The sequence below is a fragment of the Citrus sinensis genome, chromosome 4 (assembly GCF_022201045.2).
Source record: "Citrus sinensis cultivar Valencia sweet orange chromosome 4, DVS_A1.0, whole genome shotgun sequence".
Classification (NCBI taxonomy): Eukaryota; Viridiplantae; Streptophyta; class Magnoliopsida; order Sapindales; family Rutaceae; genus Citrus; species Citrus sinensis.
This window is the reverse complement of record NC_068559.1, coordinates 4,950,997-4,971,063: the sequence shown is the minus strand read 5'-3', so window position 1 is coordinate 4,971,063 and position 20,067 is coordinate 4,950,997. Positions and strand designations below refer to the sequence as shown.

At 32.9% G+C, this 20,067-nt stretch overlaps 1 protein-coding gene across 6 annotated transcripts in view; it reads right to left on the bottom strand.

The window, feature by feature from the left end:
* Nucleotides 1–318: 318 nt before the first annotated feature.
* The window catches only part of LOC102627688 (methylesterase 1-like), a 46,656-nt gene continuing 26,907 nt past the window's right edge, over nt 319–20,067 (bottom strand). The window contains exons 1-3 of one of the 6 annotated variants that reach the window (XM_052440271.1): nt 15,034–15,480; nt 1,536–1,671; nt 319–756 (exon numbers count right to left, since the gene is read on the bottom strand). In XM_052440271.1, the coding sequence (XP_052296231.1) occupies nt 473–756; nt 1,536–1,671; nt 15,034–15,432 (819 nt within the window). In that variant the 5' untranslated portion in view covers nt 15,433–15,480 and the 3' untranslated portion in view covers nt 319–472. Of the gene's footprint in view, nt 757–1,535; nt 1,672–2,011; nt 2,720–13,599; nt 14,091–14,394; nt 14,533–15,033; nt 15,481–20,067 lie in introns of those variants that run through there. The other 5 variants (XM_052440269.1, XM_025101643.2, XM_052440270.1 and 2 more) reach the window with 5 other exon arrangements.

Genomic DNA, 20,067 nt, shown 5'->3' with positions numbered 1-20,067 from the left:
GAAAATTTGGATATATTTTAAAACATTAGCTTTGTCAAATAATAAGAGGTTTCACTCTTTTTGCCAATAAATAATTATAACAATAAAAGCACATCTATTTTATTTTTGCACGACATTCGTCATGTGATTAATTAACCAAATGAAAGAGACATGCCAACTATTTAGATTATAATGATATAGCTCCGTATAAGAATAGATTGGTTGAAAAATGAAAGCAGTTCTGAAAAAGATTCCACTCACGATTATTTCAACGATTATAATTAAATAACACTCTGGTTAGAAACATGAAATAGGTAGAACAATGGTGACAAAATTAGATGATCTAAGTTGAAAATGCTTTAAATTAATATTTGCCAAATAATTATGTGGGTCATGTCACATTTTTATTGGAACTGATACATTTATTCCAAGTCATTCATTAACTCAGTTGCAAAGGCTGTGGCCATATCATTCTTATTTATTTTTCAGTTAATTAAGCATACTTATGAGCAATCTGAGAGAAACAATCAGAAAGTGGTTGGGGCTTGGAAAGCATTGCCATATGATCAGCACCTTTGATCGCCATCACCTCATTAACAGGATTGTTTTGGATCATCCACTGCTGAAATTCCTTAGGAATACAATTATCCTTATCGCTTCCAACAAAATCTCGCTTTACTGATCCATATCCTTCATTACTGAACTCATTTGCCTTGGATAATTCATCTGTAAATAGTAATCCTGGCTTCACTAACATCTTTGCTAGCTCCAAATCCTTTAATTCAAAATAAAGTAAATATAATTGATATACAATGTTTAATTAAGATATAATAATTGTATGATAGTGCAATAGATTAGATTGATGAGGGAGAAAAAAATTATATATGCTGGTCTAATTACCGAGAAATTCTAAATTATATCTAAGATAATACAATTAATTACTATATGTATGAAATGTATAATTGAATTTAATAAAATCACCACTTACATGATAGTTTTTTAAAATAAATACATACATATCACAATATGATTTACCTGTTGCATGGCTAACATGATACCTCTAATGTATTATAGAACTTCTCCTACTCACCTTGGCTTATTGAGGTGGTAGAACCAACCAATATTGCTCTACCACTTGGCACAGCAGTGGGTTACCAAAATTCAATATTAAAAAATTATTTAAAATCTTAGTCAAGTGGCAAACTATTATTGACTGTTTGAGGAAGTAGGACCATCCTGCAGAATCCGTTCTCCTCACGAGAGATGAGACCAAGTCCCCACATGGGGCTCATTTCAATCTCTATTAAAAAATGTGAATTAGTTGTAATTTTCTACCTTACTATAAGTGGAAGTAAATTTTGAACTAATACCTGATAAAATGTGGCCTGTACTACAAATTTTATGGATGGATTCAAACTCTCAATAAAAAGTAAAGTTAGTTTTTAATTTTTAATTTAATTTTTTCGCATCTTTTACTATTTTGCCACTGAAAATTATTATTGATTTATGGTGGAAAATATCAAGGCAAGTGAGAGTGATGTTCGAGAGAAATATCTCGGGAGGACTAAGCTGATAGAGCTTGAGAGTTAAGAACTTGTGGCCAAACAAAATTGACATGCGAGATGGATTTGATTTGTCAATTATTGAATATTGAGTGTCCAAACGTTCTTCCCTTGGGATGCTTTCACTAAACTTTTTAACAGAAACAAAAAGATCATTGTCAATTAATTGCCCACCGATAGTTTCCTCTGATTTAAAATTATAAAAAAAATTCAACAATTCTTAATTTTTTCAGACAAATATAAAACAATTTTTCATCCATTGTTAAACGACACTTCAACAATAAAAGAATCATTTTATTAAGATTCTCTAACAATGTTAACAGAAAATGGGAAGGTGATACGATTTCCAAACCTTGGGTGGACAACAAATTCAAAGGTTTTGAATTTTTTTTTTAAATTGAAGGAAATGATTGTTGGACAATTAATATTTTCTCTAAATGAATAAACAATGAAATAAATTATTCAAATACCCGCTCCACAACATAAGATGGTTGGTGTTTGGTGTCTGGCATGAATGCGGTTAAGAAAATAGCAACTGAAATTTTGTGTGGGAACTTGTCAGCTGCCAGGGCCACACTCAAGCCTCCGAAGCTGTGGCCGACAAGTATGACCTTCTCGTCTGCTGAAAGTGAGGCCAAAATCTCCAACAAAGGCTCATTGTATTCATAAAATGAACGAACATCCTGGATTTTCTTCATGTTGATGCCGGAGGCTGCAAGGTCCATCGCCGTCACCCGGTGACCGGCTGCCTCCAGCCGTGGCTTCACCTTATACCAGCACCAAGCTCCATGGTTTGATCCATGCACTAGAACAAAATGCTTTTGCTTCTTGGCTTCTGCCATTTTCTTAACTTTCTCTGTTGGTTCCATTTATGTGCGTGCCTTATTGTGCGCTTTATACATAGATTTCTTTTGTGCGTGTGCCTTATTGTGCGCTTTGTATAGATATCTACTCTCCAATAATTCTCTAGTTGTGTTTATTCTGTTTGAACATAAGAGATGCAACGATGCATTAAAAACCTATCATTGACTAAAGTGTTACTCTCCATATACATCGCTTATAGTCTTCAAATTGAATTTGGGTGCCCTACATTGATGGATATTTGAAGGGGAGCCACAAAAGGAGGTGATGGTCATGCCCATGTACGAGTAATTTGATACGAAAATGATTTGTAAACCTTCAACCGCCCTTCTTTCCTCATCAGTAACTTCATCTACATACAATATCTGGAATGTTTAGATTTGGTTCACACAACTGGGATAAATAGGTTATAGCTCCACTCTTTGAAACCATTTTCCAAACATTTCACAGTTTAGGCCAGTTATGATGCAAAGACATAGTCAGGAGCACGTTCGAAATATGTTACAAATTAGAATACTCACGTAACAATATATAACACTACGACTCTGATGTTAACGACATCATTCATATTTCTTGATGGTTTTTATGTTTTGAAAATGATATATGAGAATTCTATGTTCAATGCATGCTTTGAATGGTGCATACACTTTAACGGTGGCAATAATGGCATCAATATTAGATCTGTGTCCAAAGAAGTTAGGCAACATATATTGACTTATGCGCGTTTTTTTTTTTTAAATCTCAAATTTGAATAGAGCTAAATTAGTTTGAAATCTGAATAAAGGTGAATGTCTGAACCTAAATATTTTTTTTTGGTCTGAATCTCTGAAAATAAATATTAAATTATTTTTTTTAATTTTAAAAACTAAAAACATGTACTTTGACATTTGTATTCTTATAAAACTTGAATGTCAAACAAATAATATATATATCTCAAAGAACATAAGTACCATAATATTTTATAATATATAAGAAAGACAATGTTCAAGTGAATACATAATGATTTTGGAATTATATGTGTGTGTGTGTGTGTGTGTGTGTGTGTGTGTGTGTGTGTGTGTGTGTGTGTGTTAATAACATATTATATAATTATATAAGAAGCTTAACAATAATACCTTTGATTACCGATAATGGGAGATCCAAAAACTTAATGAGAGAAGCAAAGTGAGGAGAGATTTCATGACGGTTAAAAAAAAAAAAAAGATAAGATTATTAGTGGGTAAATGTGTATTGGTGGTTTTCAGATAGGTACAAAATAAATAATAAAGTACATTTTTAACATTAGAAATTAGTTGGGTAATTCAAATTTCTCTATTTAGTAAAAAGTCAAAATTATGTGAAAAGTCCCATTAAGTTATAAAAATAAGCACCTCTAATTAAGTTAAGTCACTTTAAGTCATTAAGTTAAAAAATAAACAACCTCTAGGTTATATTACTTGTTACTTTTTTAAGATGATGAAATTAGAATAACTAAGTTTAGAGTATGCTTATTTTAATTGTTTATTTTTCAAGTATTAAAATGCAAAAAGAAATTTTTTTTTAGTTTATTTAATTTTTGTGACGACTTAGTTATCGGGATGGGTAATTCATATTTGTGAAATCAAAATAATTAACCAAAATCTAAAAATATAATATGGTTTGATTTGTTTAAATCAATATATGAAAATTAACTGAAATTATAGAATTAAATCAATACAAAACTTGAAACTCAGTACCTATATTTATTTATTTATTTATTTTTTAATATTAATTGATAAGATATAATATGGTTTTAGTGTAACTATATTTTAACTTGTTTATCTACTAATAATGCCACATTTATACCTTTTTTGTTTAAATTAAATAAATATTATCTTTTTTGGACTAATTTGTGAATTTTTGCTTCTATAAATTTATATACAATCAACTAATTAAGGATTTTAAAATTTTCAATTCAATTTAATCCAATGCATAGATTGAATTTTTATGGATTGAATTTGTAATTCTAAACACCCCTACTGCTATTAGGACGCTATCTGAAACTTCAAGTGTGCCACTCAATATTGAAGAGGCCAAGACTATCTCCTATTACTTGTTCCATTAAACTGATTGAGGTCACTCACTTCACTATTTGCATCCTGATCTGCTTTTTGCCTCTCTAGTTGTTGTCTTCTTAGACTTCTGATAACCAACTCATAAAAGCTCGATTCGTTTCTCCAAGGAGTTGGGGTTATACAATCAGAATCGTTAGCCGGTGTTATTGGCAATGACGAGGCAGAAGCATCTCCTGCATCAAGAACATAAATTTTACTAATTAATGATTTGGGAAAAAGCTCACATACTTCAAGGAAGATAAATGATGTTCTTTTCCAGAAAACCTTTATACTGGACTGTCATTTTAGCGAACTCATTTACAAGAAAATTACATCAATTATTGCACAGCTCCCTCTCTCTCAAGTCTGGTGTTATCTGCTCTTTCCAACCTTATCATCTGAACTGTTGCTAGCTAAAGAATTATTTTGTTTTCCGAAAACTTAGAATAAGCATGATCGTCGGGATTGATTGTTTCTTTTAGATATGCAACCATATGGAATAAAAAATAAAAAATTGATTGAGTTTACCCAATAGTTGATGCTTTGTTTTTTGTTTTCCTTTCAAGTCAACTAAATGAAATGTCCTGGAGAGTTTTTCTTTCCTTAGCATGTACTTTGTAGATGTGATCTTGATTCAAAGCAAAATTTTCCCTGTAAATCAACATCAATTTATTCATTATTTCTTTTTCATTGTAATATTCATAATGTTTTCCATTTCCATATCACTGGATTCTGTGTAGGTTACATGAGTTTGTCCTTGAGAACAAGCAACTCTTTGGAGAAGGCAAAGAAGAGAAAATTTATGCCAAAGAATGGAAAGTTTTTACTACAAAAGTTGATTGCCTCTTGCTGTTGAATAACAGACCAAATTCGTAACCCTACTGAAGCAATAACCAATTTACCAACAAGCATGAACCCAGAACCAGAGGATACAATCAAGCATTCAAGAACAAAAAAGAAACTTAAAAGGAGTCAAAACAGAGTTAACGTGGTTCAGTACCATGAGTACCTACATCCACGGTCAAGAACAGCAGAGCTAAAGCTTTATTAGAAGACGTCAAGATTACAATGAAATCTACTAAGAGCAAGAAACTAAACTCACACAAAGAATCTTTCTCAACCGAAACTCTCTCTCTCACTAATTGATCAGCTCACTCTCTGAAGCTTATTCTAGCTAGCAGTTTGTACAACTGGTTATAACAACTAATTAAAACCACCTGGGGACCCACCCTTGCCGACTCAACTTTCCACCTCAGCTATCATAACCGAATATAACTAATTTGATTCCACAAATCTCCACCTTAGTTTACTCGGTTATAGCTTTACTCATCACTGCTCCATCACCAGTTAACTTGTCTTACAAGTTAATAACCCCAATCAAGTTCAAGGAGTTCCTCAACTTAACTGTTGGCAAAGGTTTTGTTAACATGTCTGCTGGATTCACTTCAGTAGGAATTTTAATGACATTAATCATACCACTTAGAATTTCTTCCCTAATAAAGTGCATCCTCACATCCACATGCTTAGTTCTTTCATGGTATTTGGGGTTTTTGCTCAACTGTATAGCACTTGAGCTATCACAATTGACAGTGACTGATTCTTGTTCCAAACCCAACTCTGTAACTAACCCTTTTAACCATATTGCTTCTTTCACAGCCTCTGTTAAGGCAATGTATTCGGCCTCTGTTGTTGAAAGAGCAACAACTGATTGTAATGTTGACTTCCAGCTCATAGCTCCACCACAGAGAGTAAACACAAGACCAGTGACTGATCTTCTCTTGTCTAAATCTCCTGGCAAATCAAAGTCAACATATCTCAAAACCTTGCTTGAGGCATTATTGACTTGTCCAAACACTACTCCATATTCTTCAGTACCTTTAAGATATCTCAGCAGCCATTTAACAACTTCCCAATGTTCCTTGCCTAGATTCCCCATGAACCTGCTGACAAGGCCAATCCCATAGGCAACATCTGGTCTAGTGCAGACCATAGCATACATAATGCTACCAACTGCACTAGAGTAGGGAATTCTCCTCATGTGATTAATGTCTGCTTCTTCTTCTTCTGGTTCCTGTTGCTTAGAGAGTTTGAAGTGTGCTGCTACTGGGGTAGTGACAGATTTTGAGTTCACCATCCCAAATCTACTGACAACCCTTTTCAAATATCCAGATTGTGTGAGAAATAGAGTCTTGGCATGTATGTCCCTCTTTATTTGCATTCACAGTATCTTAGCAGCATGACCCAAATCCTTCATTTCAAATACTGCCATTAGTTCAGTTTTGAGCTTCTCAACTTCTGCTCTATGTTTACATACTATAAGCATGTCATCAACATAGAGGAGTAGACTGATTTGATCTCCTGAGTTCAGCTTTCTAAAATACACACAACTATCATATTCACTTCTGCTGAAGTTGTGATTAAGTATAAATTCATCAAACCTTAAGTACCATTGTCGAGGAGACTGCTTCAATCCATATAAGCTTTACTTGAGTAAGCAAACCATGTCTTCAGTTCCTTCTTCAACAAAACCCTCTCGTTGTGCCATCCGAATTTCTTCTTCTAAGTTTCCATGTAAGAAGGCGGTCTTCACATCCATCTGGTCCAATTCTAAATCAAAGAAAGTTGTGATGGCTAATAGGACCCTTATAGAGGAGTGTTTAACTACAGGTGAGAAGACTTCATTGAAGTCTATTTCTTCTTTTTGTGTGAACCCCTTTGCCACAAGCCTAGCCTTGTACCTCACTGATTCACTTCCAGAAACTCCCTCATTGAGTTTAAAGATCCATTTGCACCCCACCAACCTTCTTCCAGCAGGCCTCTGAACTAGAACCCAAGTGTTATTTTTCTTGAGTGATGTCATTTCTTCTTCCATAGCACTCAACCATTTTAACTTATCTCTGCTATTCATAGCTTGCTTGTAGTTTTCAGTTATTATCCAGTCATTTCATCAACAACCATCAGTGCATAAGATATTAAGTCCGCAATTCCATATCTTTTGGGCAGTTTAACTACCCTCATTTCTCTATCACTTGCAAGCTGATAGTCAACAAGTTCTGATGTTTTGTCACTTTTTTGATGAGGCTCAATCATCTCTTCACTTTCTTTCAAATTGTCTCTGGACTCCACCTTCAACTTAGATCTATTTAAAGGTTTAGAGATTTCAATTTCTGTTCCAACCTTTTGCTGCAACATAGCTTATTCATTAAACACTACATCTCTACTGATCAGGGTTTTGGATGGTTTGCCATCAATGCACCAGATTTTGTACCCCTTTATGCCTTCTGGATACCCAATGAAGTATCTTTTCACAGCCCTTGGTTCTAGCTTGCCCTGACTTATATGAGCATAAGTTGGGCAGCCAAACACCCTGAGGTTACTAAGATTTGGTGGCTTCCCTGACCATACTTCCTGTGGTGTTTTGAAATCTAAAGCTGATGAGGGGCTCCTATTTATTAGATATGCATCTATATTAACTGCCTCAACCCAAAAATATTTTGACAGATTTGCATTAAACAGCATGCATTTGACCTTTTCAATTAAGGTCCTGTTCATTCTTTCAACCAAGCCGTTTTGTTGGGGAGTGTGTCTCACTATCCTATGTCTTGCAATGCCCTTTGACGTACAGAAATTTTCAAAGTCACTGCTGCAGAATTCCAAGCCATTATCAGCCCTCAGCCTTTTAAGCCTCTTTTCTGTTCGGGTTTCCATAAATGCAGTCCACTCCTTAAACCTTTCAAATGCTTCACTCTTATGCTTCAGCACATAGACCCACACTCATCTGGAGTAATCATCTATGAATGTGATGAAGTATCTAGCTCCACCATGAGAAGGAACTTGGGATGGACCCCAAAGGTCTGAGTGGATATAGTCTAAGATATGTTTTGTTTCCTGTCTACCAGAGTTGAACTTATGTCTTGTAGCTTTACCAAACACATATTTTTCACAAAATTGTAAGGAGGTTTTTTAATAATTTCCTAGCAGCCCTTGCTTACTTAATTCTTTCAACCCCCTCTCACTCATGTGTGCTAACCTCATGTGCCAAAGTTTGGTTTTATCACTGCTTACACTAGTTGTGATTACTGGCATAGTTATTGAGCCAACAAGTACATATAATCCATTTCTCCTTATGCCCTTCATTATGATTAGGCCATTTTCTTCAATTTGAAGATTACCATTCTCTGTTTTTATACCATAGCCTCCCTAATCCATTACCCCTAAGGATATGAGATTTCTTTTTCATTCTGGAACATATCTGACCTGTTTTAGATCCCTTTCAATGCCATCAAACATCCTAATGCTAATGGTGCCAATTCCAGCTACTTTACAAGCAAGATTGTTCCCAAGCAAGACTTTCCCACTATCAATGCTTTCAAAAGTCTTAAAGAAATCTATATTTGGACACATATGGAAGGAGCAACCTGAGTCGAGTATCTACTCACCTGAAGATTGTTTTTTTGCAGCAATGAGAACATCTGCATCATCTGACATCCCTTCATCTTCTGAGGCTACAACAACCTTTCCATCAGATTCTATCTGCAATTTCTCAAGCTTCTTCTTCTCAAAACAGTCCTTGATGTAATGACATTCTTTGTGGCAAAAATAACACTTTCTCTTCTTTTTCTTCTTATCTGCTTTATCTTTCTGGTTGCTGTTCTTCTTATATTTGTTGACTTTCTTACCTGGTTTTGCTCTGGCAACTAAGCTTTCTGCAAGGTTTTGATCCTTTCCATCTATTCTTCTCTTCAAGTCTTTTGATTCTAGGGCATTCTTTACATCTTTTAATGTTAGTGTTTGTCTCCCATAAAGCAATGTATCCACAAAATGCTCATAAGAGTTTGGAAGTGAGCTTAATAGGATTAGGGTTCTGTCTTCATCCTCAAGAACTATATTCACATTTTCAAGGTCTAGAATCAGCTTATTAAATTCATCCACATGATCCTTCAAAGTTGTTCCATCCTTCATTGAAAATGTGTATAGCTTTCTCTTCATGTACAGTCTTTTGGCTAGGGATTTCTTTAAGAATAATTCTTCCAGTTTCTCCCATAGACTATAAGCAGTCTTTTCTTTAGACACCTCTCTCAGCACTTCATCTGAGAGGTGCAAGATGATAGTGCTGTGAGCTTTGTTATTGATAGTCTTCATATCTTTGCCAGAACTAGATGATCCTTCTTCCTTCCCTTTCTTGGCCTTTGAATCTTCACCATCTTCAAGAGCAGCATCCAGTCCTTGTTGACTCAGGATTGCCCTCATTTTAAGACTCCACAAATAGAAGTCATTGTCCCCATTAAACTTTTCCAGATCGAATCTTGTAGATGCCATTAGAAGATTTCAAAAGCTAGATAAATAAACCAAGCTCTGATACCAGTTTGTTGAATAACAGACCAAATTCGTAACCCTACTGAAGCAATAACCAATTTACCAACAAGCACGAACCCAGAACCAGAGGATACAATCAAGCATTCAAGAACAAAAAAAAAAAAAAAACTTAAAAGGAGTCAAAACAGAGAATCTACTAAGAGCAAGAAACTAAACTCACACAGAGAATCTTTCTCAACCAAAACTCTCTCTCTCACTAACTGATCAGCTCACTCTCTGAAGCTTATTCTAGCTAGCAGTTTGTACAGCTGGTTATAACAACTAATTAAAACCACCCGGGGACCCACCCTTGCTGACTCAACTTTCTACCTCAGCTATCATAACCGAATATAACTAATTTTATTCCATACTTGCAATGGTAAATACTATCTCATCTGAAACTTCACTGCCGAGGAGCTCGAGGGAGCTACCAACACGCGATAGCCAAAAACACCGATATTTTTGCATCTTAGGTAATTGAAATTCCTGGTGATTTGGTAATTTATTTGTGTGTTACTGGTTATTCGAAATTCCTGGTGATTTATTGGTGTGTTACTAGTGATTCGAAATTCCTGGTGATTTGTTTGTGTGTTATTGGTGATTCGAAATTCCTAGTGATTTGGCTAAAGATGATGTTTGTGTGCATGGTTGTGTTCAAGGAACAAATTTCCAATTACCCATTTTCCACTAACAAAACGTCCTCCAATTTTAGCATTGCATCCAATTTTCTGGTTAGGTTGAAATTGCAAAACTTGATTGGATTTGCCTTTGGACTTTCCGTTTCGCCCGCAAGTAAATGTCACATATCTCATATTCCTATCATCTCCTTTTTTACAAGATCTCTGCATCACTGGAAATCCCTCTTGTTGGCCATAAGCTTTGTAATATTCAAACATTTCATCTGGACTATTAAAACACATCCCAATATTAGGCTCTTCAACTTTATCCACCAAATTTTCATTGTTTCCTTCATAATTAACCTCCTATAAATCTTGCAATTCCTCAACTTCATCAACCTCCAATTCATCAACATCATCCATTATTGCTGCAAATTATAATAATTCATAATATTATTAATTAATTATATGAAATTCATTAAGTTTAGAAACAAATAAAAATATAGACTACATATTATTAATTACTTATCCCTAATTCATTAAGTTTAGAAACAAATTAAAATATAAACATATATTATTAATTAACGATTCAGCAAATTAATTATTAGTAATTAGTTATCACGATTTAGAAAATTAAAACAAATAAAATACAATAATTGACATACAAATGCTCACGGTTTGCTAGATCAAGATTCATAAATTAAAATGAAACAACTTAACAAATTAATGTAGGAACAATAAATGCTTACGGGTTTTGAATTTCGTAAAGGTTCAGCACTTTCAAAGATCCAATTTCCGTTTTATAGAGCTAGCACTTAGGGTTTTGCAGGTTGGCGTTTTGCAGATTACAATGAAATGAAGTGAAGTGAGGTGTTCAGTGTTGGGTTGAAACAAAGAGAAACACATGCTTCGATCTTCTCAAACACGTGCAATTAAAAAGGAAGAGAAACATATAGCAGCGCTGATTCAGGAAAAAGCGAAGAGAAACACGTGCTTTGGTCTTCTCAAACATGTGCAATTAAAAAGGAAGAGAAACATGTACATAGAAACAGTTCCGGTCTTCTCAAACACGTGAAATAAAAAAGGAAAAGTGACCGTTTTAAAACGTAGCGTTTTGGCAAATTCGGGGTTAACTTCGGGGCATATGGCAGCGTGTTTTTCAATTTTTCTGTATCTATATCTATCCTAGAAGCTAAGACTCACGTAAATGATAATGATAAACTGATTGGAACCTTTGGATTTATTGCACCAGAGTGCATTACTACAGGTAATTGCAATGAGAAGAGTGATGTTTACAGCTTCGGCGCATTGCTTCTTGAGCTTCTGACTGGAAAAAAAGGATGAGTTATTCTTCTTGTTTTGAAAATGGTGAGGAATACGTTTTGCAGGAGCTCGTGAAGAAAAGTATCGAAAGCAATAGTTGAAAAGAGATTGTAGATCCTATAATTGTTAGAGAAGAAGGGTTATGGCCTGAAAAGGAGAAACAATTGCTTAGCCACGCTTGCCATTAAATGTCTTTCTAAATCCTAGCAAGATAGGCCAACCGTGGCTCAAGTGGCTAAACAACTCAGGCAACTTCACGGGTCTATTTAATTTAGAGTCTCAAAATGTATTACTTAACGACTGTAAACTTTCTGAACATTTTTTTTTAAGAGGTAGCATCGATCTGGAACCACTAATCTTGTTAAATTACAATCTGTCACCAATGATCTTTCAGGTTATGACTCAAGTTTGATCTGCACTTGACGTGTGGACGCCTTTATCACCACTAAAAGCAGCTAGCAAGAGAAAAATATTACTCTCAAAATTAAAGAGAAAATATTCTTTTTCTCTTATCTATATATTGTGACTCCTCCTTTCTTTTAAAGAAAATAAACCATTTTATATCTCTATTTGGTGGAAATGATAGGCTCAATTTTTATTAATTTTTTAATTCTATTAAATCTCATTTGATTTAAATTAAAAAATAATAAAATCAAAAGTCGCATTACTTGTTCTTGTGTTATAGGGGGCCCACATTGTAAAATAACATAAGGCCCTTTACACACAAGTATATTAAATGGAGCTTCCCACTAAATAATATATTTAGGCTTTAAACCCAAATAGCTAGTTATCTTGTTTATTAATCTAGTAGCGGTACAGTCAATTAAATGAGCTAACCCGGGAATCATATGGGTATATACAATAGTGGCTACAATAATTAGGCCTATAATTAAACTAGCTCAATTTTTTAATTCTAAATCTACTCTATCGAAAGATTGGAATTGACCTCCATAATTGTATGCTATCTAGGATACTGTTTTCAAATAATAATTCGACCCATGCCACATTGATTTCTTTACTACATAATCATTTGTACCACATCATTAATTAAATCGATATCTCAACTGTCCAATCAATTTAATTACATCTTGTTCTTTGATACTATCTGGTTTTCTCTAATGATCATTTTCAACATACTAAATTTGTTGACACGCTCTGGTCAGAGAATTCTATGATTAAGTGCCAAAAACTCATCAACAGATGTGTTGTACAAATTCTATATTGTTAATTAATCTATAACTCCAATACTTATAATTGCTCCCACCAAGATACTGGATAATCTTGACTGTAAGTGTGTGTCGTGTCTATTGGTAACTCAAATGGAATAACAATTACAATCATGAAATCATAACAAACTCAAAATTAAGATTATAGTAAAATCAATGCCTATGAGCTTTAATAAGTCTAACAATTATTACAAAGTTAATTAAATCTCATATGTGATATTGTTCAATATAGTCGTATTACATCAATAAATTCATATATGATTAAGACAAATCATTCAATCAATTTATTACAGTCTATACCTAAATAAAGTGGACTTTATTTATCAACTGCGAACTTAATTAATTAATTTATTTTATTATAAAAGGGCTCACAAAGAGCTAAGGCAACACTAATCGGGAGTGTGCAACCCCATAAGCATCCTTACAAAGTAAGCCAACAATTGCAGGGGGAGGAGAAAGAAGAACATGCAAGCCTATAGGAGTATTAATTTATTTAATCATAAGATAACTTGTATTTATGTTTTCTTTGAATCCACATGGTGATCACATAAATACATACAATATGATTAAATGAACTTTACTCAAAATATTAATGCAATTAAGATACTTGAATAAAATACCTTATTTATTTTATTAATCAAAAAAATTATTTATTACAATTAAATAAACACATATACTTTTAAAGAGCATATTTTCTCAACAATATCTTTGTTGTAAATAAAAAAGCATGGCGATACTTGTCATGTTTATGCCACGTAAGTCGTAATTCAATTACAAACTGTTGTGGGCACATCATTATTGTTTAGTAATAAATTAAGCATACTTATGAGCAATGTGAGAGAGACAGTCAAGAAGTTGTTGGGGCTTGGAAAGCATCGGCATATGATCTACACCCTTTATCTCTATCACCTCATCAACAGGATTGTTTTGGATCATCCAATACTGAAATTCCTTAGGAACACAAAGATCCTCATCGCATACCACATAGACTCGCTTTACAGATCCATATCCTTCATTACTGAACTTATTTGCCTTGGATAATTCATCAACAAATACTGATCCAGGCCTCAATAACATCTTTCCCAGCTCCACGTCCTTTTAATCAAAATAAACAAATATAATATTACCTTATACAATGTTTGATCAAGATTTAATAATTGAACTATGATGCAGTAAATTAGCCTGATGAGGGATTTAGATTGAGCTCCATATGGGGCTCAATTCAATGATTCAATCCCTATTAAAAAAAAACGTGGATTCGGTGTAAATCTCTCCCTAAATATTAGTGGGAATAAATTTCTCGATTAATATTCATTAAATGTCTTATCTATATTACAATTTATGTATCTAAAATCTCAATAAGGAATAATAATAATAATAATATTAATAAGGCTTATACCTCAGGAGGACTAAGCTGATACAGCTTGAGAGTCAAGAAGCTGTAACCGAAAAATAATGTCTTGCGAGAAGGATTTGATGAGTCAATCACTGAAAATTGAGTGTCCAACCATTCCCCACTTGGAATCCTTTCAAAAAACTTTTCAGCACAAACAAAAAGTTACAAATGAAATAAAATTGTAAGCTCTCTAACTTAGGAAGCGAGTTATAAATTAATTCGATAGTAATATATAAAGGGTAAAATTATCAATTGATCACCTTTTTTTTTCTATTTATAAAAAATTCAAAAATTCTTAATTTGCTTAGTGGACCCATTAGAAGTGACTTTAGCATTAAGAGAAATTAACTTATGATGATATCATAAGGATAATTTAAACAACTAACATACTAACGCCTGTAAAAAGTATCAATTTTCTATCCTTTTGTTAAACTATACTTCAAGAATAAAATAGTCAGTTTATTAAGATTCTCTAACAATGTTAATAGAAGGTGGGGAAAGTGATACAATTTCTAAACTTTGGTGGACAACAAATTTAAAGCTTTTGGTATTTTCTTTTTAGAATTGGAGGAAATAATGGGTGAATCATTGATAACTTCATCCAAATAAATAAACAAATAATGAAATAAATTATTCAAATACCCGCTCCACAACATAAGATGGTTGGTGTTTGGTGTCTGGCATGAATGCTGTTACGAAAATAGCAACTGAAATTTTGTGCGGGAACATGTCAGCTGCCAGGGCCAAACTCAAGCCTCCAAGGCTGTGTCCAACAATTACGACCTTTTCGTCTGCCGAAAGTGAGGCCAAAATCTCCAACAGAGGTTCATTGTATTCGTAAAATGAATGAACATCCTGGATTTTCTTCATGTCGATGCCAGAGGCTGTAAGGTCCAGCGCCGTCACCCGGTGACCCGCTGCCTCCAGCTGTGCCTTCACCTTGTACCAGCACCAGGCTCCATGGTTTGATCCATGCACCAGAACAAAATGCTTCTGTTTCTTGGCTTCTGCCATTTTCTTAATTTTCTCGGTTGGTTTCATTTATTTTCGTGCACTTTATATAAATATCTATTCTCAAATAATTCTGTAGTCAGGATGTTGTTACTTTAGTCACTTACCTCACTAAAATAAAGATGTCTTTATTAGAAAAAATACTGTTGCAAGTATCTTTATTAGAAAAAAATACTGTTGCAACTTTATTTTACCACTTCGGTCCCTCTTAGATTTTTATTAATTATTTCATCCCTTGCACATGTTCAACGAGAAACAGAAAAAACTTTTACATACAAGCTGATTGTCCAAGACCTATGCAAATTAAAACTAGTTTAATTTATCTGTTAAAAGGTTATATCTATCATTAAACAGTGTGTTTACTTTGTTTGAACTTAAGAGATGCAATGAGGCATTGAAAACCAGTCATTGACTAAAGTGTCACTCTCCACATATATATCTTACATTCCCCAAAGTAAATTCGGGTGCCCTACATTGATGAATGTTAGAAGAGGAGCCCCAAGATAAGATGATGGTCATGCCCGTGTACATGTAATTTAATACGAAAATGGCTTGTAATTTGTAAAACTTCAACCGCCTTTCTTTCCTCATTAGTAACTTCATCTCCATACAATATCTGGTATGTTTAGATTAGTTTCACACAATTAGGATAAGGTCCTGTTTGAGATTGAGGTGTTGTAACTTTAAAAAAAATGTAATTATAAAATAAAGTTAATAATATTTAATAAATATAAATTTTAAATAATAATTTTGATAAAATTATTAAAAATATAGTAAATTTTTCATCATATAAATAAAAAATCATATGAACATATCTTTCAAATTACAGCAGCTAGTGTTTACCAAACATTTTGGTACTACAGCTTTTAAACCACAACTGCCTAATTTCAATTTCCAAACACACCCTAAATAGTTTATAGCTCCACCTCTTGCTGAGACCATTCATCACATGACCAGTTTAAGCAAATTAGGCTGCAAAGACATAGCCAGGAGCACGTTCAAAATATGTTACAATTTAGAATATTCGGATAACAATAGATATATAACACGATGACTCTAAATTAACGATATTGTTCATATCTTCTGGATGGTTTTTATGTTTTGAAAATAATGTATTAGAATTTTATGGTCAATGCATGCTTTAGATGGTGCATACACTCAACGTTTTTTCATTAGGCAACGTATATAGACTTAGTTTTTATTACTTGTTACTTTTCTAAGATGATGAAATTAGAAGATATAATTCTAGAATATACTTATTTTTTTAATTGTTTATTTTTGAGGCACTAAAATGCAAAAAGAAACATTTTTTTAATTTATTTGACTTTTATGACGAGTGAGTTATCGGAGGCGGATAGTTCATACTTGTGAAATCAAAATAACTTACCAGATTCTAATGAATTGAGTTTATAGACAATGATCAAGTTGATACTTTTCAAAATTAACTGGGGTATTTTCACAATTTCAAAACTCAGGTGGGCACTATTGTAAAACCTAAAAAAAATGAATTATGTCTTTTCAGAATGATGCTTTGACACAACTTATGAATTTTTCAAAATGGTGGTATCTCATCAGGAATTTGTAGGTGCCTCCCTGATTTTGGTTTGTTGGGTGTTAAAAGTAGAGGTGATAGCATGGGTTAGGTCATGATTTTCTTGTATTTATGTTGATAAATATTAACATGATTAATAAATAAATTGACACAACACAGCATTATCAAATAACCATGTCATATTCGTGTTGGGCTATTTCAACATGGTTACATGTTTATGACACGAATATTAATTTGTCAATTTATCAAGTTTTATATTTTGGAGAGTTATTAGTTATTAATTTTTGTTTTGTAATGATTTAAATTCATATTAAATTTTAATACCTTGGATTTGTTTAAGTTTGTATGTTCTTTATTATTTTTTAATCATGCATATTTTATTTTTAAAAGTTGAGTATAGTATTCCTATTGGTAATTGGGTTGTTATTTGTATAATCATACCTCTATCTTATAATTGTGTCTTAATTATGTTAACATAGCCATGTCATAGATTGTGTAATCATATCAAATAGTATTGTGTCAAATGTATCGTATCACGTGTTTATTAAGTGGATTGTGTCTGTATTTAAATTTTTTGACATGATTATTAAACATATTGTATTCGTATTTCTTAAATTTAACACAATATGATTATAATACGACATGAACACAAGATGATTATATGAACAGCCACTATTCTTCCCACCATGTTGAATTAGGCTAAGAAAAATGTGGTGCTGGATTTACCACTGTGTTGAACTTGTGCTTCTTGTTTAACAATGCTTAGGCTTATCCAATCTCAATGTGCACACTCACTCGTTTTTTTTTTTCCTTTTTTTGTTAACAGGATAATGCTACATGTAGAAATGGAAAAAAAAAAATCACAAGATTTAATACAAAATGAACAAAAGACAAAAGTTCTTATATTGTAGTGAATTCTTTTTATCGGTTCGTGATGCCTACTATTTTTTATATAACTTTTTGCGTACTTATCACTATTGTTTTAAATAACTAATCTTAGGACGTGTTGATTACTGATTAAATTCAAAAGTAAATAAAATGTAAATAAACTATCATTTAAATAAAACTAAAATAATGCATTCATACTTTCAAATTATAACATGCCGAAAAGAAAAAGTTTAACTTGTTTAAATCAATATAATGAAAATTAATTAAAATTATGGAATTAAATCAATACAAAACTTGAAAACTTAGCACCTATATTTATTTATTTATTTATTTATTATTGTTTTTAGATAAAATATAATAATATTTTTAGTGTAATTACATTTTAACTTATTTATTTGTTAATAATGCCACAGTTACACATTTAAATTTTTTTGTTTAAATTAAATTAATATTATTTTTATTTTTTTTGGTGGATTTCCAGATTCTGCTTCTATAAATCCATATCCAATCCACTAATTATTGATTTTAAAATTTTCAATTCAATCTAATTCAATCCATGGATTGAATTTTTACGGATCGGATGGACTGGACTTTAATTCTGAACAACACTAATATTAGGAAGCCATTTGAAAGTATATATGTGCCACTCAATCGTGTGACTTGAGTACCACTCTTTTTACTCGAAGAGGCCAAGAAAATCTCCTATTACTTATGCCATCAAACTGATTGATATCACTCACTACACCATTTGCAATCTTTGTTTCTTGCCGCTCTAGTTCTTGTCTTCTTAGACTTTTGATAACCAAGTCATCAAACTTTGATTCGCTTCTCCACGTAGGTGAGGTGATTCAATCAGAACTATTAGCTGATATTATTGGCAATGAAAAGGCAGAATCAATGACACTTTGGGTGTCGGAGCCAATCCAATATATCGAATAATGTATAACCAAATGAAATGGGCAGGTTCATTATTTGACTTTTATTATAACAACTGTTGCGTGGGATGCTCTCTCGACGTTTTGATAAGTATGCCTTGATTGTAATGCAAGCCCCACTAAATAAAGTAATTACCCTTATCAAATCATCAATAATTCAATATGAAGCCAAAAAGCGAGTGCATGAACCACTAAAAGTTACGTTTCCCTATAAACAATTTGGGTACACGTTGCCCAGTACCAAATTATCCCTCTTAAATAATTGATGCAATTTCATTACCGATTGGTTAAGAGTTTGATGTTTAAAAACACAAAATTTTGAGTCATAGATTATGATTATTATAGTATTTTAAAAGACGGGATGTATACAATAATTTTTTGAATTTTATATATTATGACTATTTATAATATGAATTTAATTACGTTAGAGTTGCTCTGAGGTAGAGCACTTTTTTATAATCACATGATTAAAGTTATAATAAATTTTTTTTATTATTTATTATTTTATGCGTGTGATTGAGATTCACATTCTATCGTAGATATGTTCGAACATAATCATGTCCTTATAGTATTTTAATGCAAAGGAATTTGATGGTCCGGATCGATTAGGATTAATTCAGAATTCTGTTGACTCGATGGATACTTAACAACACACTTTTGATTTGAAAATAAATAAAAATATCTTTGTTTGTCTAAACGAACTGTGCCACCTATCCCCGTCTTTATCCTTCAAAAAGTAACTCTTGGTCTGCCGATTAAAAGTGGCCACGTGGCGATTGCAGCGGTGACCTACTTTCTTTAGTCATGGCATCAGAGGGAGTTAGTAGTATAGGAGGATGTGACAGGCATATTCATGGAATCGGTTATTGGCCGATTGATGCGTTGACGATTGACGTATTCACCTAACTCAGCCATTATTATGGGTTGCAAATGATTCTCTCGTGGAAGACATTGCTTCAAAGAATCGGGTGCATTATGCTAGAGCAACAGGAATTGGACGAAGCATCTCCTGCATCAAGAAGGTAAACTTAACTAATTAATGATCTGGGAAAAAGCTTACTTACTTCGAGGAATATAAATGAAGTTCCTTTCCAGAAAACTTAATCCTTTATATTAGACTGTCATTTTAGCCAAATCATTTACAAGAGAATAATTTCAATAATAAAGCACAACGGTCTTCTGAACCTTGACAACAGAATGCATTAGCAGTAAACTGACCAAAAACTTAAAAGGAAAATAAAAATAAGAATGTAACATTTGACCTATTTATGTCAACTATCTCCTTTGAAA